The 20639-nt window shown below is 29.2% G+C and overlaps 2 protein-coding genes across 2 annotated transcripts in view; one reads left to right on the top strand and one right to left on the bottom strand.

Annotated features, from left to right (window-relative positions):
• Positions 1–20639, top strand: part of LOC100162577 (glutamate-gated chloride channel alpha-like) — a 126154-nt gene that overhangs the window by 54311 nt on the left and 51204 nt on the right.
• Positions 15541–18845, bottom strand: LOC100574009. Its single transcript, XM_003244732.4, has 4 exons — positions 18800–18845; positions 18235–18315; positions 16556–16710; positions 15541–16491 (listed from the first exon to the last, which is right to left on the bottom strand). The coding sequence occupies exons 2-4, from the start codon at positions 18299–18301 to the stop codon at positions 15574–15576; spliced, it is 1140 nt and encodes a 379-aa protein (XP_003244780.3). The 5' UTR covers positions 18302–18315; positions 18800–18845; the 3' UTR covers positions 15541–15573.

Below are 20639 nucleotides of genomic sequence, written 5' to 3'. Positions count from 1 at the left end.
CATCATTGTAAAATCAATACATTTATGGCTTCGCTCAGAATCGAAAATATTAAGAAAGATTATTAAAATTTTCCATCCACATCGTTTTGGTGAGGAATGATCATTATTTTACGTTATACGTTATTGGTTTTTCAAAACCATTATAACTTGTCAGTTATCATAATAATATAAGTATTTAATATTTACGCTGATGTCACGACCGATGTGGTTGTCGGTTGACGTATCTTCCACTAACCTTAAAAGTTAAATCACCGAAAGACAAAATAAAGTTTTAAACTTCGAAGAGTTCGCGTCTGAGATCATTATTATTGTTAGTGATTGTTGAAGTATTTAACGTACCTATTATTTAATTTATGGACCTTAATGCATTCGCATTTGTTTTTAAACTATTTGGCCCATTGATTTTCTTTACTGCAGTAAAAATATGTAACCTAAAAAATCAATACGAAATTATGACTGTTATTTAGCACCCTCTTATTTCGGTTAATTTTGGTAATTTGTTTTAAGACGTTAAGGTCATCGATTTCTTGGCTCTTATGTATAAAAACATTACGATAATAGACTCACCCGCCTCGATATCACCATTATAATATACGGCGCCATATTATACGGAATGCACAAATAGGCGGCGGCGGAAACAGTCGACAATAACATTTATACGGTCACCGCCACTGCTGCCGTCGATACTCAAAATTCTGTAAGAGACGTCGATCGGTCGGTGAGGGTCGCTACCCCAATCGGCGAGACGAGAACCGGTCGTCGTCGTCGCGCGGGCGCCTTTTTTACGATCGTCTTGCGTGCCGTTCGTTTGCCAATTTCTGTCGCACAACAACCCTCCCCTCACCACCACTCTACCCGCGCACAACCCCCTTTTCGTGGTCGCCGTGAAAATGTTAAAACTTCAATCGATAGCAATAGCGTACAAGTCACGTGTACGCAGACACACACACACAAGCATAACGAAATAGCGAAAACGTAACATAAAAAAATATATCCGCACTGTATATTATAATATTATATAACATAATTATACGTCAAAGCGTGATCGGTCAAGTAATTTCAGCGTACCAATTTCTCTCAAAGTAGAATTGGGCGAGGATTATTATAATATATATATCTTTATATACATTATATTTTTGTTAATATTTTGTTTTATCTATTATTTTCATGTTTGTATTATTATCATGAGGAATTCGAATTCCTTCGATTTTTAAATTGTAACTTAAACAACCAGACAACAGTTTCAGAGTTCGTTGGTGTGTCTCTACTACAGATGTCTATAATAATATAATAGGTAATTATATGATTGATCGTTGGTAAATAGTATAATAATATATGAATGATTAAGTAAATAAAAATAATAACTAGGTAATAACTAATTTTTAACTAAATGTATAATATTTTTTCTATGTATCTCAAAATCTAAACCTCTAATCGTTTCACTTATTGTTTCATCAAACATATTATCTATGTATAATAATTTATAACAAAATTAGAACGACGATACAATTCAAATATGATTTATTTAATTCGGCTTTTCTTAGGCCTGGGATCTTTATTGTCTGTAGATTTGGACATAATATTATGCAGGTAAATATTTAGATGATTAATTTTGCCCTAAAGTAAATGATTACAAAATGATTGCGCGTGCTTTGATTTGACTGTACCATAATATTATTGAGCTAACGATCAGTAAAATTGTCGAAGCGCTCGATTATAAATTTATAAATATACCATGTGTCCCAAAAAGCAGGGACCACTTTACCACTCATCACCATGTAAATATTTTTCAATTCTGTTAACGGAACTTTAAACTAGACTAATGGATCGTAAATTTCTATGACTTACAATGTTTTTAACTCATGTGTCTTGCGCATGCGCAATAAAACTTACATTTTTTAAATGGCAACCCGTAATTTTAATATCATATTCGGGTTTCTCGATTTTTTTCAAGCTGTTTTGATGCATCAACTTGTGTCCTAAACCCAAAATTGACTAAACTAGAGCTAAGTAGAATTTAAAAAATTTAAAAATTCAATATATGGTCCACAACACGGTATATAGGAGTCCTATAATAGGACAACGTTCAACGGGTTCATACATAATACACAATAATACCTGTGTTTTAACATTTTGCTCGTTGCATGTTTGAGGTTTTATCGCAATGGTACACCCATCCAGGATTCTTCGAAAAGTTTCTTCAGTCCTATCGAATGAAAATCGTTTTTTTGTATTTTTTACCCTGGCATAAAAACTACGACGGCTTACTCAGAATTCACAATCCACAGGATTTAAATATTCTCGGGAACACGTTTTGTCGTCGTTTTATACTTTTATCTACATGTTCTACATAACCTATTTGTCATTGTCAGTTTTATCCTTGAGTCTTGTTGCCACATACTATAGTAACCTTTTATTTTATACACAAGGGAGAAAAAAAAATCAAACCCATATGATACATCTGTATTTTTATGACCATTGATAATATTTTGTTTAGTAGGCAGGCAGAATGAATTACAAAAACATAATAAATATGTCTCAAAAGCATCATACGACTTTTATATAAAACTAAACAGAACTGCAACAACATTGACTTTTTAAAATCTGTATAATATTATTGTATATTGAAAAATTAGTTTATATTTTATTTCTAAATAGTTCCTACGTGTATAAGCAGAAATCATATTGTATTTGTATATAATATATCATAATATAATATGTTTGTAGTTTTTTACTGTATTATATATAGGTTATAGGTACAGTGTCTACTTGATTTTGATAATAATGATTTATGTGAGATATTAGAGAAAATCAAATCATGTAAATTAAATAATATTAATTTTACATTATTCTGTTGTACACAAGATACCTTATTTCCAGATCCAAAAATAGCGTACCTAAGATTATAACAATAGTAAATAAACATATTTTTTAAATAAATTATTAAATTTGTTCACATATGTATAAGATAATATAATATACATAACACATACATATTATATATCATCGCATAAGAACCTTCATGGCCGATCTCAGTTTTCACAACTTTTCAGGGTGAACAAAAAACTGTTTTTTTAAGAATTTTGAATGTTGGTATATCTTTTGACATTAATTAACTCTAAAACGTTACATCTTACTGTCAATAATAATAATAATAATATTAGTTACACTAATTTCATCGAGTTGTTGGCTGCTGACAACTCTCTATTAATAGTGGCAGTTCCGATATTTTTTGATTGGCCATGATAAAAAAATTTTTTTTTATATAACAATTTGGGGCCGGAGTGGCGCAGTGGTCACGCAGTTGATTACGACTCACACAGTCATCGGTTCGATTCATAGCAAAGTGCAAAAAAAATGTGTGTGATTCTACGCAGTCACCATTTTCCCGTGCTGTCGTCCGATTGCGTCATCCGGTTTCCAACTAGGTCCCACTCCACTGGGAGTGAAGACCGCACATGTCTCCTCATAAGCATTGTCAAAGACCTTGAGGTCGTTACAATGAACAAATATAAAAAAAAAAAAAAAAAAAAAAAAAAAAAAAAAAAAAAAAATATAACAATTTTAGATAGCCCATGATACCACTAATAACAAACGATATTAGATAAGCCATGATGACATTTGGAATTTTCACAGCGAACCTAACGGTCAAACATCAAAACTAATCACTTGGTCTCACGCGTCTCGGAAATACGAATCTATTGATATATAAAACGCATATTTGAATTTTTTGAGATTGGCCATGATAGTTCTTATTCGATGATATAATATGTATGCACTATTTTTATTTTTTTTTTTTGTTTATTGTAAGGTTGCTATTTGTTATTATTATTTTTTTTTTTTTTTTATTGAATAAATAATATAGTTACATACATAAGTTATTTAATTTACCCCATTAAGCAGCATAGCTTGTGGTGAGCTAAATGAGTTGTTTGTAAACAAATAAAATCTATAAAATACAAAAAGATTACAGAATTTATATAACTAATTTCCTAATTTGACATACAATACACTTTAAGATTAAGTAACATGTAACAACCAATTTACAATAGTTCTTTTCTAAAATTTAATAATTATTTTTATATACAGTATTAACAATATTTTTTTTTAGCTCGAGTGGCATAGCATTAAAATTAATTGTACCTAAATAATCAACGAACTCATTACCTAAATTTTTTTTTGAGTAACTAACCTCCAAATCGTAAGCCCTGTATTCCCATTTATTGACGTTTTTAGTAGTAATGTTACCAGCTATAAATATAATGCATCCATACATTTATTTTTAAACTGGAACTAGTTGATATATTTACATAACTATGCGAATGATAACATATCAACGTATTTCTTTGTTAAATAAAAACAATTTAAGACTTTCACATTATTATAAATATAAATTAGTAATTACCTATGCAAAAGTTGCTTGATTGAGTTCAGTATGTTACATAATAAAATGTCTATACATTTTAACCCTAAGCCATTTGATTTTATGTGTATTACGATTAACTAAAACTAAACTGATTATAGTTAAATGTACGTGAAAGTTAAAAATGGGTTTGATATATTTTTGCATATAATTTAAGAAGCATCAGCATAATGGTTCATTTTTAATGTGCTGTAAGTGAAATAAATAAATAAAATAACTTGATGATTCGTGATTAATCTATAGAGTAGTATCGAGTTATGAATAATTAATTATATTTTGAATACTTTAAACTGTACCTTTGTAAGTATTTTTAAGTCTTATAACCAAGAATTACGATGTCACATTTCATAGTCATTTTAGGGTTTCAAAATATAGAATTGATATAATAAATATCATGTATCCAATTTATTATTTATTTTATTATTCTTATTTAATATGTATTGGTGTGCAATGACGAGTGCTTATTATAATTTTTGTCTTTTAAGTCTGTCAACACGTTTATGTGTAGAAAATATTGAACTTTAATCTTAAACTTAAAGAATGGTTTTTGGTACAATATTTGATCTAGTTGTACCTTAGTGATGATACATTTAATAAAAATATATCTTGGTATAAGTATAGTACGATCTCTTTTAAAAATAGAAAAACTCTAGTAATTTTCTTAATAATTGGAATTTAAGTATAACAAAGGAAGAGCGATAATGTTTGGTGTTACTTAGCTACGTATCAACTGAAGATACTTCATACATTCCACTATTAAATAATTTATTTTCTATATAATATAGGTATTAATCGGTATTACACATATTAATATACAATATACTGTTTACAAATCATACTATATTTTATATAGGTATTAACTAAAAAAATATATTATTGTTAAAATATTTAGTAATAACAACTGTAACACTTTTTTATTGATATAAAATGTGTATAAATATCAAGTCAATCAACTTTTTAATTTTTTTTTTAATCTAATTATCACCTTCGCTCATAGCGAATCGCCATAAATGTATTTTTATTATTTAAAAAAACTCGTACACTGTAATATGTCAAAATCATACAATTTTACATATTATTTTGATAGTATAAATATGCATATTTGTATGACCTTCTACTACACCTGGAGACTTTTCACACATATCTATACAAGACAGTAGCAGTTACAGGTGGTGTTGTTCTGAGTTTTCAAACAGGTGGTTTCGTTTGTTACTTAAACAAGTACATCGTTCAGTCATTAATTTTTTCATAGAAACGGTTCACTGTCGGTGACCCTAAATCCTAAGACGAAGTGGACTATGATTAGTCACCACTTCGAGTCCGGTGACTATGGCCATCGTCGCGAAAAGCGATGGGTACGCAAGTGTTGTAGTGGGAACTGTAACACCAATGTCTAAAACTCTAAAAATCAGCACGTGCCATAAGTCCATTGGCTCACTTTTCAGACGGGCTGTTAACCAGAGGTATAGAATGATTACCAGAAGAGTGGTATAATCACGTTACCACGGTGTACACGTCGACGGTACACCGCGTAGTGTATCCTGGTGCACTGGCTATCAACATCGTACACTAGTGCCAGACTGCCAGCACGGTTTACACCTTAGATCATAAATATATTATATACAAGATCTAGAATATGATTTAAGGTTCATATGGTGATGCATCACACAGTTTAACCGGATTCACCATAATGATAACGATATTGTATGCCTCTACTTCTTATGGACAATTGTCAGACAACAAACGGTGCAAAGACAACTCGGCAAACCGGAAGACGAGTCACGGACTGAATATCACGATTGACAATTTACGAAAGAGTGGCAGTTATCGAGGTTCGTCCGCGACGATGGCCAGAATGATGGTCAAACTGGTGTTAGGTGGTAATTATATTCGGCCACATCTTATCTTGGAAAATGTAGCGATCTCCGTACACAATATAGTAAAAAACCACGGTGGTTAAAATCTACGTACATTCGAAAAGTATCTATTATAACTTCCACAATATCACAAAGTACCTTGCTGGTTCATTACAAACATCAGTGGCGCAATTATTGAGCCTGGGTTGTGGTCAGTTTAATGGACTCGAAAGAACAACATTACATTTAGCATTTTTATTCGTTTAGCGTTTTTAAATACAATTATTTGTAAAGAATTCAATAGAAGTTACGAATACATCAATCTCCTGCTTTCTAACAACAGTTCCAGATTCAACTCATAAATAAAGAATAAAGAAAAAAAGTATTCATAGATATAATAAAAATAATTTAAAGAACAACAAAATTGTTTTATATCATTGTTAATACTTATCGATTGAATAATTAAACTACTAAAGCTAATTAATAATTACACTATTGTAGCTATATATTATAAAAATATAATAGTTTCAATTTTTTTTTTTTATTGGATAAGTTGTAAATAATATTTAAAAATATTAATTTTTTTGCAGCATAATAATAAAACTCAAAGAATTGTTTATAATTATAATAATTCCGTAAAACTATTATCTATAAAAAATCTTAAATAGTATTTAAAAGTATTTTTCATAAATCGTGTTAAATAAATATGATCACATTGATTTGGTTGAAACGAAAACCAAACCTTTTATCATTTTGGCGGAAACAATGTACATCCCATAAATTTACAATTGACCATGAGGTGGCAGTATCGAACCTATTCTAAATGATCGGTGTAATCGGTATTTTCGTGCTTCCATGACCATGGTCGTAATATTAATTTAATATTCTTTTATCTTTATATTCAAGAGGTCATGATTATTGTAATACATTTCAAGAAATTGTATTCTACATGAATTGGAATATACAATTTTAAACACGAATTAACAAAAAGTTGATGTAGGATATAATCAAAGGTGGGCAAGTTAATGAAAATAATTAACTCAAGTTAAGTTAAGTTAAAAGGACACAAGATCGATAAGTTGAAAGTTAACAGTTAACAAATTATAAATTTAACTCGATAAGTTAAAAGTTAATATAGAAAAAAATATTAACTTAACTCAGTTTAAAAAAAGTTAATCTAAGAGTGAATGTCTAGGTATCTAGTTTCTAATTTATAAATTTTAAAAAATACCTTTATTGAACTTTTATCATAATGTACACTGTATACCATTTTTTTTTTACTTTACTAATAATTTAAACTATACTCATCTCAAATTAATAATTTAACAAATATTTTTTTTATCGTATAGCAATTGAATGTCATAATACGTGAATATGAGTAGGTACATAACCTTCATATATATTATAAGTTATACCTATAACATTAAAACATAAAAATTGTGAATTTTTAATTTAAAATTATTAAAAACATTTAGAATTGCAACTCGCATAATAATTTACAACTTAATAAAATAGATTAATATTTAATATACAAAAAATTATGTTATCAAGAAATAGAACAGAAATGTTTGTGTTTTTGTATTGGATTATTTTTATTTTATACAGATAGTAATATTTTTGTAGTAATATTTACGTATAAACGAAAATTTTCAAAATGTTTTTAACTTGATGGATTTTGTTAAAAATTAACTGAGAAAAGCTAAGTTATTTCAACTGTAAATTAAACTACTTAAGTTCATAAGTTGATTAGAAAATAAACTAACTAGTTAAGTTAAAAAGTTTAAAAAAAATTAACCTTTTAACTTAACTTTAACTTTTTAACTAGATAATGCCCACCTTTGGATATAATAATTGTATTATGATGTTGGTATTCTAATTCTTGTGTATATTTCATTTGGTTATAAACAATAATTCTTGAAATTTTGTTATTTTCACTAAAATTAATTACATTTAAGCCAAAATACACGTGAGGTATTTAATAATCTAAAAATCGTTATTGCTACAAATTACAATAGCTATAAGATATTATTATTTTTATTTTCTACTTTTGAATAATATATTTTTAATAACACGGCGATATGTATAGGCAATATGGCTACATGGCTGTCATGCGGTAATTTTTACTGGAGCCCCTCAATAATATTATTATGATATTGAACAAAAAATGAAACACCTTATCCGCGAGTGCACCGAATTCAAATAGTTATTATATTTATATATTTATAATTCTACTGTACGTGTGTTGTGATTGAACTCCTCCTAACCGGTTGGACCGATTTGAATGAATTTTTTTGTATGCATTTGGGTGACGCCCCGGATTGTTTAGATTCACAAATCATTCCCCTAGGTCCAACTAGGGGATATGCTCAAACTGGGATTAAGAGATTTACGGTGGAAATTTTTGTTTATAAATGGAAGTCATGGGTTTTAAAACTATTGTAATAATAATTATTGGTTGCCGTGAAATCAGTGTATTCATTCAATGCATTTAATTTTTTTGTACACTGTGTTTTGATATTATATGTATCGCAATTACGTAAATATTGAGCGTATTATTATACTCACATATAAGTTACGTGCATAAAATAATGCCACGTCTTCGTGGACGAGGAGGAAATATTGGTCGACAGACTCGGATTCACAATTAGTCCAGCCGTTTTGGAGGAATTCAGTGACATACTTGGTATAACTTTGATACTTAAAAGTTAAATTATAAAGTTACGTACAAGCAGCAGGGGGTCCGAGATTTACCGCAGGTAGATTGCCTACCTGATAATATATACTGCTGCGAATCAGAATTTTTATTCCAGGCAACAGAAAAGTTAAGATATATTTTGAACACCATACACCGAATATTAAATAACGAATTGAACAAAGTTTGAGTCATATAGAGTTGGTACATTTAACGGGAAATGAAGTGCACAGGATCAGCTAGTAATATTATATATTTTAAGCAAAAAGAACTCGACGACTTTTACTTTGGAAATAAATACATATATAACGTCAATAAAATATTAAATTAAAATAATAAATAGTCATATTATTCCTATTTTTCATTATTGTTTTCTCAATGACATACGAAGTAACAAAAATAAACTCAATTCTGGTTAAATCGTTAATGTTTTTCATAGATTTTTGAAGGATGTGAATATATTTTATTTTTAATTAATGTCGTTTCGTAGTATATAAACCAGTACCTACTAAAATAATACTAGAATAATACTGTACACATTTTAGACGTGGGTCGGAATTTTTGTTGGAAATGGTAAAAGAGGTATAAAATGCATATACCCAGATGTACTTAACATGTACATACCTGTATCCTATGTATCTTGTGTTGTCTGAGGTGTATATTTATTATGATCTGTATAATACCTGTAGGCTGTAATAATTATATTATACTTAAATACAATAATATAATAACTAATGTCTGATGAACCGAACGAGCTTAAACATACTGTTTCAAATATATATACATATTATTATGTTTTAAAAACATTATAGCATTTAAAATAAAATTAATTATTTAATTAAACAACAACATCTATTACGTTTTATATTAATAATAAATTATTATTTCACAATAATATTGTAAAACCGATATCCTGAACCAACGTTTCTACTTTCAAGAAAAACAACAATAGTCTTTCATGGCTGAAATTTCTCATGGTAGTTTAGCACACTTAATGATGTACTTAAAATAGTTAGCTATTATACTGAAACGATATAAACCAAGATATACACAATTGAAACTATTTGCTAACATTAGAAGGTATATTTGTAAAGAAAATCGAAAACAAAAGCACGTCGCTTAAAAATAAAATGTGAATTATTCTTCACGTGTAAATAAATTTACTGACAATTAGTCGTAATGATACCAATGTAATTACCATTTATCTACATTAAAAATAAGATAACGAGAACGAAAATGTACGTCTCTGCGAAGATATTTTTAAACGAACCAGGACATTAAACTCTTTTGACATTGACACACGGGTAATTATACAGATATTCCAGACCACTGGACTACGAATTTATGTTAATTAAAAAGTAACCACTACTATACTACGGTTAATTAGTTATTTGTTTCTATTAAACCGGAATCACGTCTAAAAGCTTTTATTTGCGAACCGTGTTAATTAATTAATATATGACTTATTAAATGAGCGAATACGACACGTTGACACGCATTTAAATTTTAAAAGGTACGAACAAAAACGAATCAATCTACGAGACACGAGTATCGCTATATAAATGATAGAAATCATTAATAATATTGTGCCCATTATAGGCCCTTAATGGATTGGTTCACGGGAAACGTATCGAATGATGACGGTAATACGGTATCCGAAATGTGACTTTTGTTGTTGCAGGTGACCGCATGGAATGTAACTATTTATTAGTAAATGGGCACGTATCGATTGTGACGTTGTAGTCGGACTGGACTTGGCGAAAAGGTAAGCAAAATGCTTTTAGTGCCAAACCTATCGGTTGTGTGTGTAAGGGTGAAAGGCGGGTATACTATAATATGGGTACACCTACCATCACCGTAGCGGAAGCCGACGAAATAAATTTTACTTCTTCTCTTTTTTTATTTACATTATTCTTTCGAATGCACTTCATGTTGGTTGTGAAGTAAACATCCGACGGGCAAAAAACCTCGACGAGAAACTCTTTAACGGAATAAACGTGACGCAAATAATTATTTAATTGTCTTCACTGCACATATATATATATATACATCCAACTATATACACACCACAGACTCGGAGAAATATGAAAAAGACCGTCTCGGCCCTACTCTAAATCTAAATGGTCTAAGTTCTAGGAAACAATGGTGCTGATAAAACTATAATATTATGTAGAGGACATTATAATACCATTGTTATTGGTTTTCAATAAATACTATTGATTACTTAACTATTTTGCACTGTTCAAAACCACAGCACCCGCTAGCGAGGATTTGTACAACTTAATTCCATAAACGCATTTTATTATATTTGAAGTTAATTATTTTACAAAATTTTATAGTTATACTATTGATTCAACTTAAGTGTTTATAAATTGAATTGAAATAAAACTTAAATTAAATATATTAGTTTATAATATTGGTATAAACTATATAAATTATAATGTATATCAATGGAAAAATGTTGACAAGCCTGCATTTACTAATAACATAATATTATCTATTACTAAATCTACTATAATATTAATGTATTGTGTAACCGTGTAGGTAGCAAATATTTATCATTCTTGTGTGTTATTCAGTAGGTATTCTTTGTATCTTCGAACCATATAAGTTATGATTAAACAAATTGTAATCTTTAAATAAGAACTAACAAGTTATAACAGCTCACTAACACAAGTTAAAAATAATATTGAAAAATAAACAGATGACAGATCTATATATTTTAAAACTATTAATATATGTAATATATGTATTATATGTATAATTTGCACTTAGGTCAAATACAAAAGCTATATTTATATTTAAATGTATTTGATATAGATAGGTTATGGATATGATTTGATTGATTCATGTAATACAAATAAAGAAATATTTATAACAGTAAAATTCATTGCACGGGACTTAAATTTAAAAAAAAACAATTATAATTTGTATCATAATCGTTTTTAAGGTTTAAAAAAAAATAAAGAACACATTTTAATTTCATATTCCGGAGCAGAATATTTTTAGTAGTATTTCAATACATAGAATCATATTATAAATGAGTAGTTATAAAATTAGTTATAAGTATTTAAAGATAAGATGAGACTTGTAGAATACTAGAATGACAGAAAGGTACCTCACAAAATACTAATCCAATGTAAACCTTAAAGATCATACATTTTTAAAACATTAAAATTATAAAACTTCACAATTCATATTGTAATTAACTACCTACTCGTTCAAAATTCGATTTTAATGTATTAAAGTACTCTGAAGAATATTCTGCCTTGAAATATAAAATTAAAATTGTATGCTGTATTTCATGAACGTAAAAACTTAAAAAAAAAAAGACTGAAATAATGAGTGTAGACACTTAAATAGTTTAATGGATCACTTTTAGAACTACATACTATTCATGAAATTGAAACTTTTAAGAGCTTACTTCTTGAATCCAAAACACACACATTATTGGGATACTAATTTTAAATTAGTATAGTAATTTATTACTCAACCTTCATTCAGCTTGTATTCTAAAATTAAGGAAACTTAGTATAAAGTACTATCGACATTGTAAATTGTAATCACTGAGAAATTACTCGTTCAAGATTCAAATTCGATACATCATGATTGAAAAAGAATTATCCACTTAATAATTTACAGTGAAAAAAGGGGGAAGTTCTCATTTAAAAATCAAAAGTTTGGTTCGTCACAAGTACCGGTTGCCAGACGGAGGGGGGATTCCCCCCCACATGACCTTTTTTTCGATGTTTAAGATCTGATAACCATATTATTTTTTAATAATCAAATATTGCATCATGTTAAAAAATCAGTTCTCCTTGAGAAAATCATTTAGCCAACACTGGTCACAAGTCACTCCTTAAGTAAAACAGAAAATTTCAAAACAATATGGTCTTTTAAGTTTATTTAACATTTTTAAAAATCAGAATTTGAATAAATAAATTATTTAAAAAAAAAATTAGAGTGAGCATGCTTGGTGAATCATCCCGTATAACGTTGAAAGACGAACTTTGTAATAAAAAATATGCACACGGTGAACCTAAAGACATTCACATTGTATTTTCACCTATATTTTATTATATATTACTATCACATAAATAACATACACACACACACACACACACACGCATTATATAATATAAAATATGTTTCTACCTATACAATAATATGGTATATTAGGTATATTATTATATTTAACAATACACGCCAATAAATAACAATAGTTATCATACTGAAGTTTATTAGGAGCGTATTAAAAAAAAAATAAGTTTATAAATAAGCCGGGCTTAATTCAAAAAAAAAAAATAATAATAATAATAATGAGAGTAAGTGCACATCATTAAAAATTATTTAAAGCTATTAAAAACAACATTATTTTAGATCAAATATAGTGTATTCCTCGATGATAATTAATATCGTTTAAGCACCTTCAAGTCCATTTACTAGGTCCTTGTTATTTAATTATGACCCTGGTGAAAAATGATGATTACCCTTTTTGAATTAACTTAATCATAATAACAAATGTATAAATTTAACACCAGTCTTAAACTACAATTTGTTTTCAAACTTATTTGGTAGGTACATAAAACAATAACGTGCATAATAACTATTTTTTAAAAAATAAAACTATTATTTGTTTCAAAAACATGAAATTGAACATAATATTTACTATAAGAAAACTGATAAACTAGTTATCTACTATTGGGACATAGGGTCATTATTTATGATTAGGTCCTGTCTCGTATTTTCATAATAGTTGTCCTCATACCAAAATACATAATTCTATAGTATAGCTATAAATCAAATGTTAATAGTTATTTTCAATATTCAAATACAAACAACTAACTATACAGATAAAAATTTTCAGCATATTTTATGTTAATTTGTATTAGATTAATACATTATTTAAATCAATGGAATTGCTACATGTATACAGGTAAAAAATATACTAATTGTATTTGCGTAAAAAGTAGTAGGTACTAAGATAAGTAGTCATTAGTCAATACTACCAATACTAAAACAAAATAATGTTTACTGTAATGAATAAAATATAATGAAAGCACAAATGATTTTTAATAAGTAGCTACGCATAATTTTACCATGTTAGACTTTAAAGTTCAAAGTTGCAGTATATTTAAAACTGTCTTAGGAAATAGTGCTCAGCACACCCCAACACCGTTGACAATAATTGAAACAGCGATAATATTCATTACAAAATACAGGAAATAGGCACAGAGGGTGCTATTCAATATTCATTTAAGATATACACAGATACACTCAATAGACACAATAGATAATATTATTGTTATGTATACATTTTGATCTGTGTTTCAAAATATCACACTGTTGGGTGAAGAACGAGTCGTAACTACATCAAATATACTTTTATACAATTGCGTGCAGCACGCTGTAATTGTATTATACATTCGTTTCTACTTTGACCCTTATTCTAAAGTCTAAACATATTTTTATTAAACTACTATTTATCGATCATGTCCGCATACCTAATATAATAGCCGCCAACACAATACAACAATATGTATACATTTTCATGTCTAATAATGTAAAATTGTTATCGACACGTTGGAGAAGACCGAATATCGTGTTTCGGGGGCGTCAACGTTCAGTGACTGAATGTACGTACACGTACACGTAATACGTATACGTTTAAACAGTTAAACAGTTAATTTAACCCTAAATTTCAAGTTAGCATAGCGACAGCTATTCTTTTAGTTGTTATTACCATTCAGGTTTAGTTGTACTAACCTATAAATTACGGTTATTGCAACTAAAAATATAAGCAAATTTTACTACGAAAAACAGGTGCCGTAACCATATAAAGTAGCTATCCTACATTTTCGATTAGTTATACTTAACTAAATACAATGCTTGATATAACTACCAAATATTGTTGTCGTAACTAAATAAAATAGTTTTCCTACATTTTTGATAAGTTGTTGTAACTTAACACATTACTTGACATATGAACAAATTATTGTTGTCAAGACTGTATAAATTAGGTATTCTACAATTTTTTTAGTTACTGTAACTAAATACAATGCTTAATACAACTATTGAATATTGTTGTCAGGTCTGTATAAAGTAGTAAGTCTGCCTTTTTCTTGAGTAGTTGTAACTAAATTCAATAAATAATTTAACTATAACCATTGGCCGAAATCGGTGGGTGGGAGTGCTTGAGGGGACATTAAAAGTCTGTCAAGCCTCCTCCTTTTTTATTAGTTTTATAGGATCGAAGGCTTACATCCGCTTACATTAATGTTAATGATATTACCTCCTGACATTTTAAAGGATTTCCGCCTATATGACTATAACACATCAGTAGCGTAATTAGGAAAGTATATTATACATTACCACTTACCAATACTTTGATCAAAATGTTAGCAGTAAAAAAAAAAGTTTTAGTGGGATCTATCCCCCTCACCCCCTAATTACGCCTCTGTAACACATAGTTATCAAAACTATTATTTGCATTTTAATTGTTACTAAAACATAATAGTTAATTATATTCATTAAATATAATATGGATTTGAATAAATAAAAACAAAATATAAGCTTTTAATAAATATTATATATTTTAATGTTTACAATATTAAAGGTATATAACTAAGGCCATTTTGTTTTATACAACAAAATGTAGGACTAAAATTAGGTAAATCTGTAAAGTTTGAAGAAGATATAATTTGAGTTTTCTCAACATAATATGTTTGTAAATGTTCATTAAAATTAATTGTTTTAAGCACTTCAAAAATACCTAAAGCTGTAAGGTCAGGTAGTATAGAAATGTATTTTAAAAAATCAAAAACAGGTAAATCTGAAATATCCAATACCAAATACATATTATTTGTAGTGTAATGAATATTTTTTACTTTAATCCAAGAAACAAAATTAGAGTGTTCTATACATGGATAATTTAAAACAGAAGCTAAATTTTTTTTTTTGTCTAAATAATACATTACATTTTTACCTACATTCAAAGAACTTGAAAATTTAGAATATTTTGATATTTGAGTAAATTTGTAGGACATTTTTAACTGATTTTTTAACATTAACGTATAACAAATATTTTTCCTACTTGATATTGCTCGAGCAGCAATTTTTGACTCTTTATGTTTGGCCTCAAACCGCATAGACCAAATATTAATCAATGGACCTACTTGTTCCATAATATAAGGGTAATGAATATTGTCAACACATTGGTATTTTTTATCTTCTTTTGTAATGATACCATAAAAGAATTTTTGAATAAATTCCCATACGTGGTCTGATTGTACAGGATATTTTAAATTTAGTGCAAAAAAACTTTTGAAACAAATATCTACTGCCTTTAGTGGCGTTTCTGCTTTAAATGTATACTTGTTTATTATTACATACGACGCTGTTACAATCAATTCATTCTGAGGATCTGAACAGAGCAAAGCAACATATGGCTGAACAGTTAACCCAAACGAAGTAGCCTTAGTAGTTTTGATGTTAATAATTTCTTTCAATTGAGCAACATTCTGCAAAAATAAAGTATTTATGTTAAGTTTAATGATCAACAAATTATTATTATAATTATATTACTTTTAGAATGACAATGAAGCCTTCTGAAATTTCTTCATTTGATGGTCTCCAACTTTCTTTTTTTCTTTTTCTTGTTCCACCAACATTAGACAATATGCTTACAGTTAATGATGGGAATATCCTCGGAATCAAGATCAATGCAGCAGTAATATGATCTGATATGTGCATATAAAATAGGAATTTATAATATTATACAAATAAATAAACATCTTAATAACATAAATTCTTCTATTGCTTGGTGAAATGGATGTATTTAGATCTGCCAATATCAAATAATTTGAGTCTTTCACTAACTTAGGCTTAAACTTTTTTATATAATTTGGCAGAATTCCGACCAAACTAGGAAACTTATCATAAAAGATAACTTCTTTTTGGGAATACATTTCATTAAAATCATATTCAATCTAGAATTATAAATGTTAAATACTGTTATAATACTAATATATGTCTTAATTGAAAAAAAATCTTAAAATATGGAAAATAGTTAAAAATAAAGTTCAGGACCGGCTCAAGCGAAAATGTGAACTAGGCGAAATCAAATTTTGCCACCCCTAATAATATAATATTATCAGTATTTTGAAAATGCCGCCCTCTTACCAAAGTGCTGCTTATGTGCCGACCTAGGCGTGGGCCTATGTCGTCTACCCCTTGAGCCGGGCCTGATAAAGTTAAAACTAAATATTAAATTCACAATTTTGTTTATAGAAGATAGATAACATAGTACTAAAATTATGACAAACAGTTTAAGTACATCAAATTAATTCTGTATTATTACTTCTCAGTTTTGTAATATATCTACTTGTATTAAATATACATAGGTACAATTTAATATTATGTATGTACTACGAATAACTTGAATTAAATTAGTATACCTATTTCATTTTAAATTTCTAAATACAAATATCGATACCTAATCATAATTATTGAACGTATAGCCCTGAAAATTATACCATATGTCTATACTAAATGATCAATACCAGTGTTGGGTAGTAATGTAAAGCAAATTCCGAATTACCAAAGCACTAACGCTATAGTAATATCTTTATAATAGGTATTTTATTTCAATTAATGCAGTTATTGTAAAAAAAATACTTTTTAAAAATAATTTCTACGGCGTAATATGTTATTTTCCAAGTTATTAAAATAAGTTATGTATGTAGAATGTATGAAAAAACTAGAGGCTACATAGGATATTCGAGAAAAACTAAAACCAATTAAAATTGATTCTATACCCTTTAGATAGTAATCAACAATATTATTAAAGATCCTAGGAATTAATACTTATAGTTTATACATTAACAATTTACCTACAACATCAATGTTATACCTATAATACTGCTATACAATTTATATAAGGTATAACAATTTTATTAACATTTAATATTAACATTTATAAAAATTTATAACAATTTATATAGGGTGTTATAGGTATTACTTATTAGTCGTTATGGACTGATTTTGTAATTCATTTTTAAAAATGTAATGTTAATTTTAAGTTTTTAATGTCCTACTCTTTGAATAAAAAGTAACATAATGTGATAAAAATAATGTCTGGTAACGCAAATGTAATTTAAATAAAAAATATTTAATGTAACGAGTAACGTAATTATATAACTTTTCAAAAGTAATTTACCCAACACTGGTCAATATATTAATACCTACTTAAATAGTTTAGGTACCTTCAAAAACATCCAACAGTGTATGTAGATCCCATTCTTTCAATTTTGACTCTATGAATTCATCCATTGTACTTGTATAATCTAGGCAAATTTTAAGTAGTTTAACTTAAGTAATAGAGAATATTAGATACCGATGTATAATATGTAGATAGAGGCAGGTATATAGGTAGGTCCCTATATTACTATGAAGTAGTATGAACTAAAAAATGTTTTGGTATTCAGGAAAAAACATGAACTTTATAAAGGTATGAACACTATGCAATTTTTAAATACCTGCCTACATATGGCAGGCCATAGTAGGAATTAAAACAATTGATTTATTGTACAAGGTAGAAGGTACAGTAAAACCTCCTTATAACGGATACCCTATACGACGGAAATCTCCCTATAACGGAAAATAACAACGTCCTCGAATAACTTATCGCGTATATTTTAGTCTCCCTATAACGGAAAACTCTTTAAAACGGAAAAAATTTGTCAGCCCAAGCGATTCCGTTATAGAGAGGTTTTACTGTACCATGAGTGAACTTGAAATTTGAAGAAGTAAAATATTAAATACACTTACCGAACTCCGATTTTCTTAGTTTATTTGTCTGTGTCACGAAGAACAGTTAAAAGAAATATTACGAATAAGTAGGTAATACACAAATACCACAGATTAATAAATAATATTACAGTCATACAGATTGTAAACTGTAATACAGAGCACGACAAACGATTTTTGAAACGAATATTCTGTACTTCGTAGTAGCCAGTCGGTACCTTTCTCACCCCGCGACTCGCGATACATATTACTCAACGGAGGGGACTGCGGGACTGTAATAATTTATCACAAAGAATTAATGGGAAACCCCAATATTCTTAATCCAACATAATAATATTATTAAAATACAACCTATTTTATACAGCTGTATTAACCCATTGTGGATAGCTTATCGATATTTTACTATAAATTATAATTGTTTCAACCCAACTGAATAGTTAAATTTATAGATAACTGTAACATTTAGTTATTTTTACTAGCATTATTCAACTATTTTTGAGAAGTATACACAACTATTAATTGTAGTGATAACAAGTAAACAACTAGTTAAGGCAGGCACATAATAGTTAATCGAACTAAAAAATATTTAACAGTTTACTATTACTAAATTATTTTTTTCCGCGCGCGGCCTGTTCAGTTTGACACTTAACTATTCATTATAATATTCGAACTCGTCGTCCGATAACAGTATCATTTCGTATGGATTTTTGTGACGGCGGCCAACGTTAATTTCGATCAGTGGCGATAATAATACATGATAACAATGTTGTTTGTCATTATGCAGTCGACAGCCGTGGCGTATTATATTATTTTTCTGGCCTCAAACGGTCGCCCGTGACGACTCATCACACGACGCGCGTCGGTTTGTTTACTAATGAACGAGCATTATAACATTATACTTTAATATCATACATATTATACAGACATTGAACGACAAAAAATCAAATCACTCAACACCCGCCTACAGTCACCGCGTGGTATCGTACGACATAGTTTTTAACAGAAAATTGACTTCGCCTACGTCAAAGTTGACGCCGAGTGGAGATCATCGCGATGACCGACGCCAAATCGAAACGTGGCGTGTCGTTGGAGGACCCGCAGCTCAACACCGACTTCACGTACAACTTAGACTCGTGCGTGGTGCAGGGTTCGCGGGAGGACAGGGACACGACAGCCACCGGACAGGGCGTAGTGGAACGCGTGTGGATCACAAGCCGGCCGCCGAGGCTGGGCCACGGCGTCGAGCCGACGGTCACTGCGCGCCGTACGTACGTGATGCTCACGCACGTGCAGAGCCAGATGATCGACACCGGCGAGATGATCTGCAAAAAGGTGTGCACGATTGGCGGCAAGGACGACTAGGTCAACACGGCCGCCGCTGCCAACCCCAACAAGCAGGCGTCGTCGTGTCCCCGCGGTCAGCCGTGTGACTGACGAGATCTCTGTCGTCATAGCTAACCGGTCCCGTACCATGATAGTAGTATACATTTGTATGTTCACAGTCTACTTTTTGTGTCACCACGGTAATTTCACACCGTTCAAGCGAGGATGTCCCCCTTGGACACAATAATTTTACCGTGTAAAAATTATGAAGAATTTGTACACTTCTTACACGGTAATTTCACACAGTTCAAGGGTCCCCTTGGACACAATAATTTTACCGTATAAAAAATTATGAAGAGTTTGCACACTCAAAGTCAGTTTTGTCCAAATATTTACAGTGCACATGCTAAATGGTTTTTTTTCTCAACAAACCTTATTACTAAAATGGAATAATTATTTAAAATACAGAACACAAGTTATGTAATAATAGATTTTTTATTATTGTAAATTAATTCTAAAATACATTTACACAAGTTTT

This window comes from Acyrthosiphon pisum, chromosome A2, assembly GCF_005508785.2.
Source record: "Acyrthosiphon pisum isolate AL4f chromosome A2, pea_aphid_22Mar2018_4r6ur, whole genome shotgun sequence".
Lineage (NCBI taxonomy): Eukaryota > Metazoa > Arthropoda > Insecta > Hemiptera > Aphididae > Acyrthosiphon > Acyrthosiphon pisum.
This window is presented reverse-complemented; position numbering and strand designations above follow the sequence as displayed.

Excerpts from the sequence above, each read along its gene's own strand:
- LOC100574009 (XM_003244732.4), bottom strand. The coding sequence starts at position 18,301 with ATGGATGAATTCATAGAGTCAAAATTGAAAGAATGGGATCTACATACA. Across the intron at positions 16,711-18,234 it reads ACTGTTGGATGTTTTTGAAG|ATCATATTACTGCTGCATTG; the intron begins GTACCTAAACTA and ends TGCACATATCAG. Across the intron at positions 16,492-16,555 it reads GCTTCATTGTCATTCTAAAA|AATGTTGCTCAATTGAAAGA; the intron begins GTAATATAATTA and ends TTATTTTTGCAG.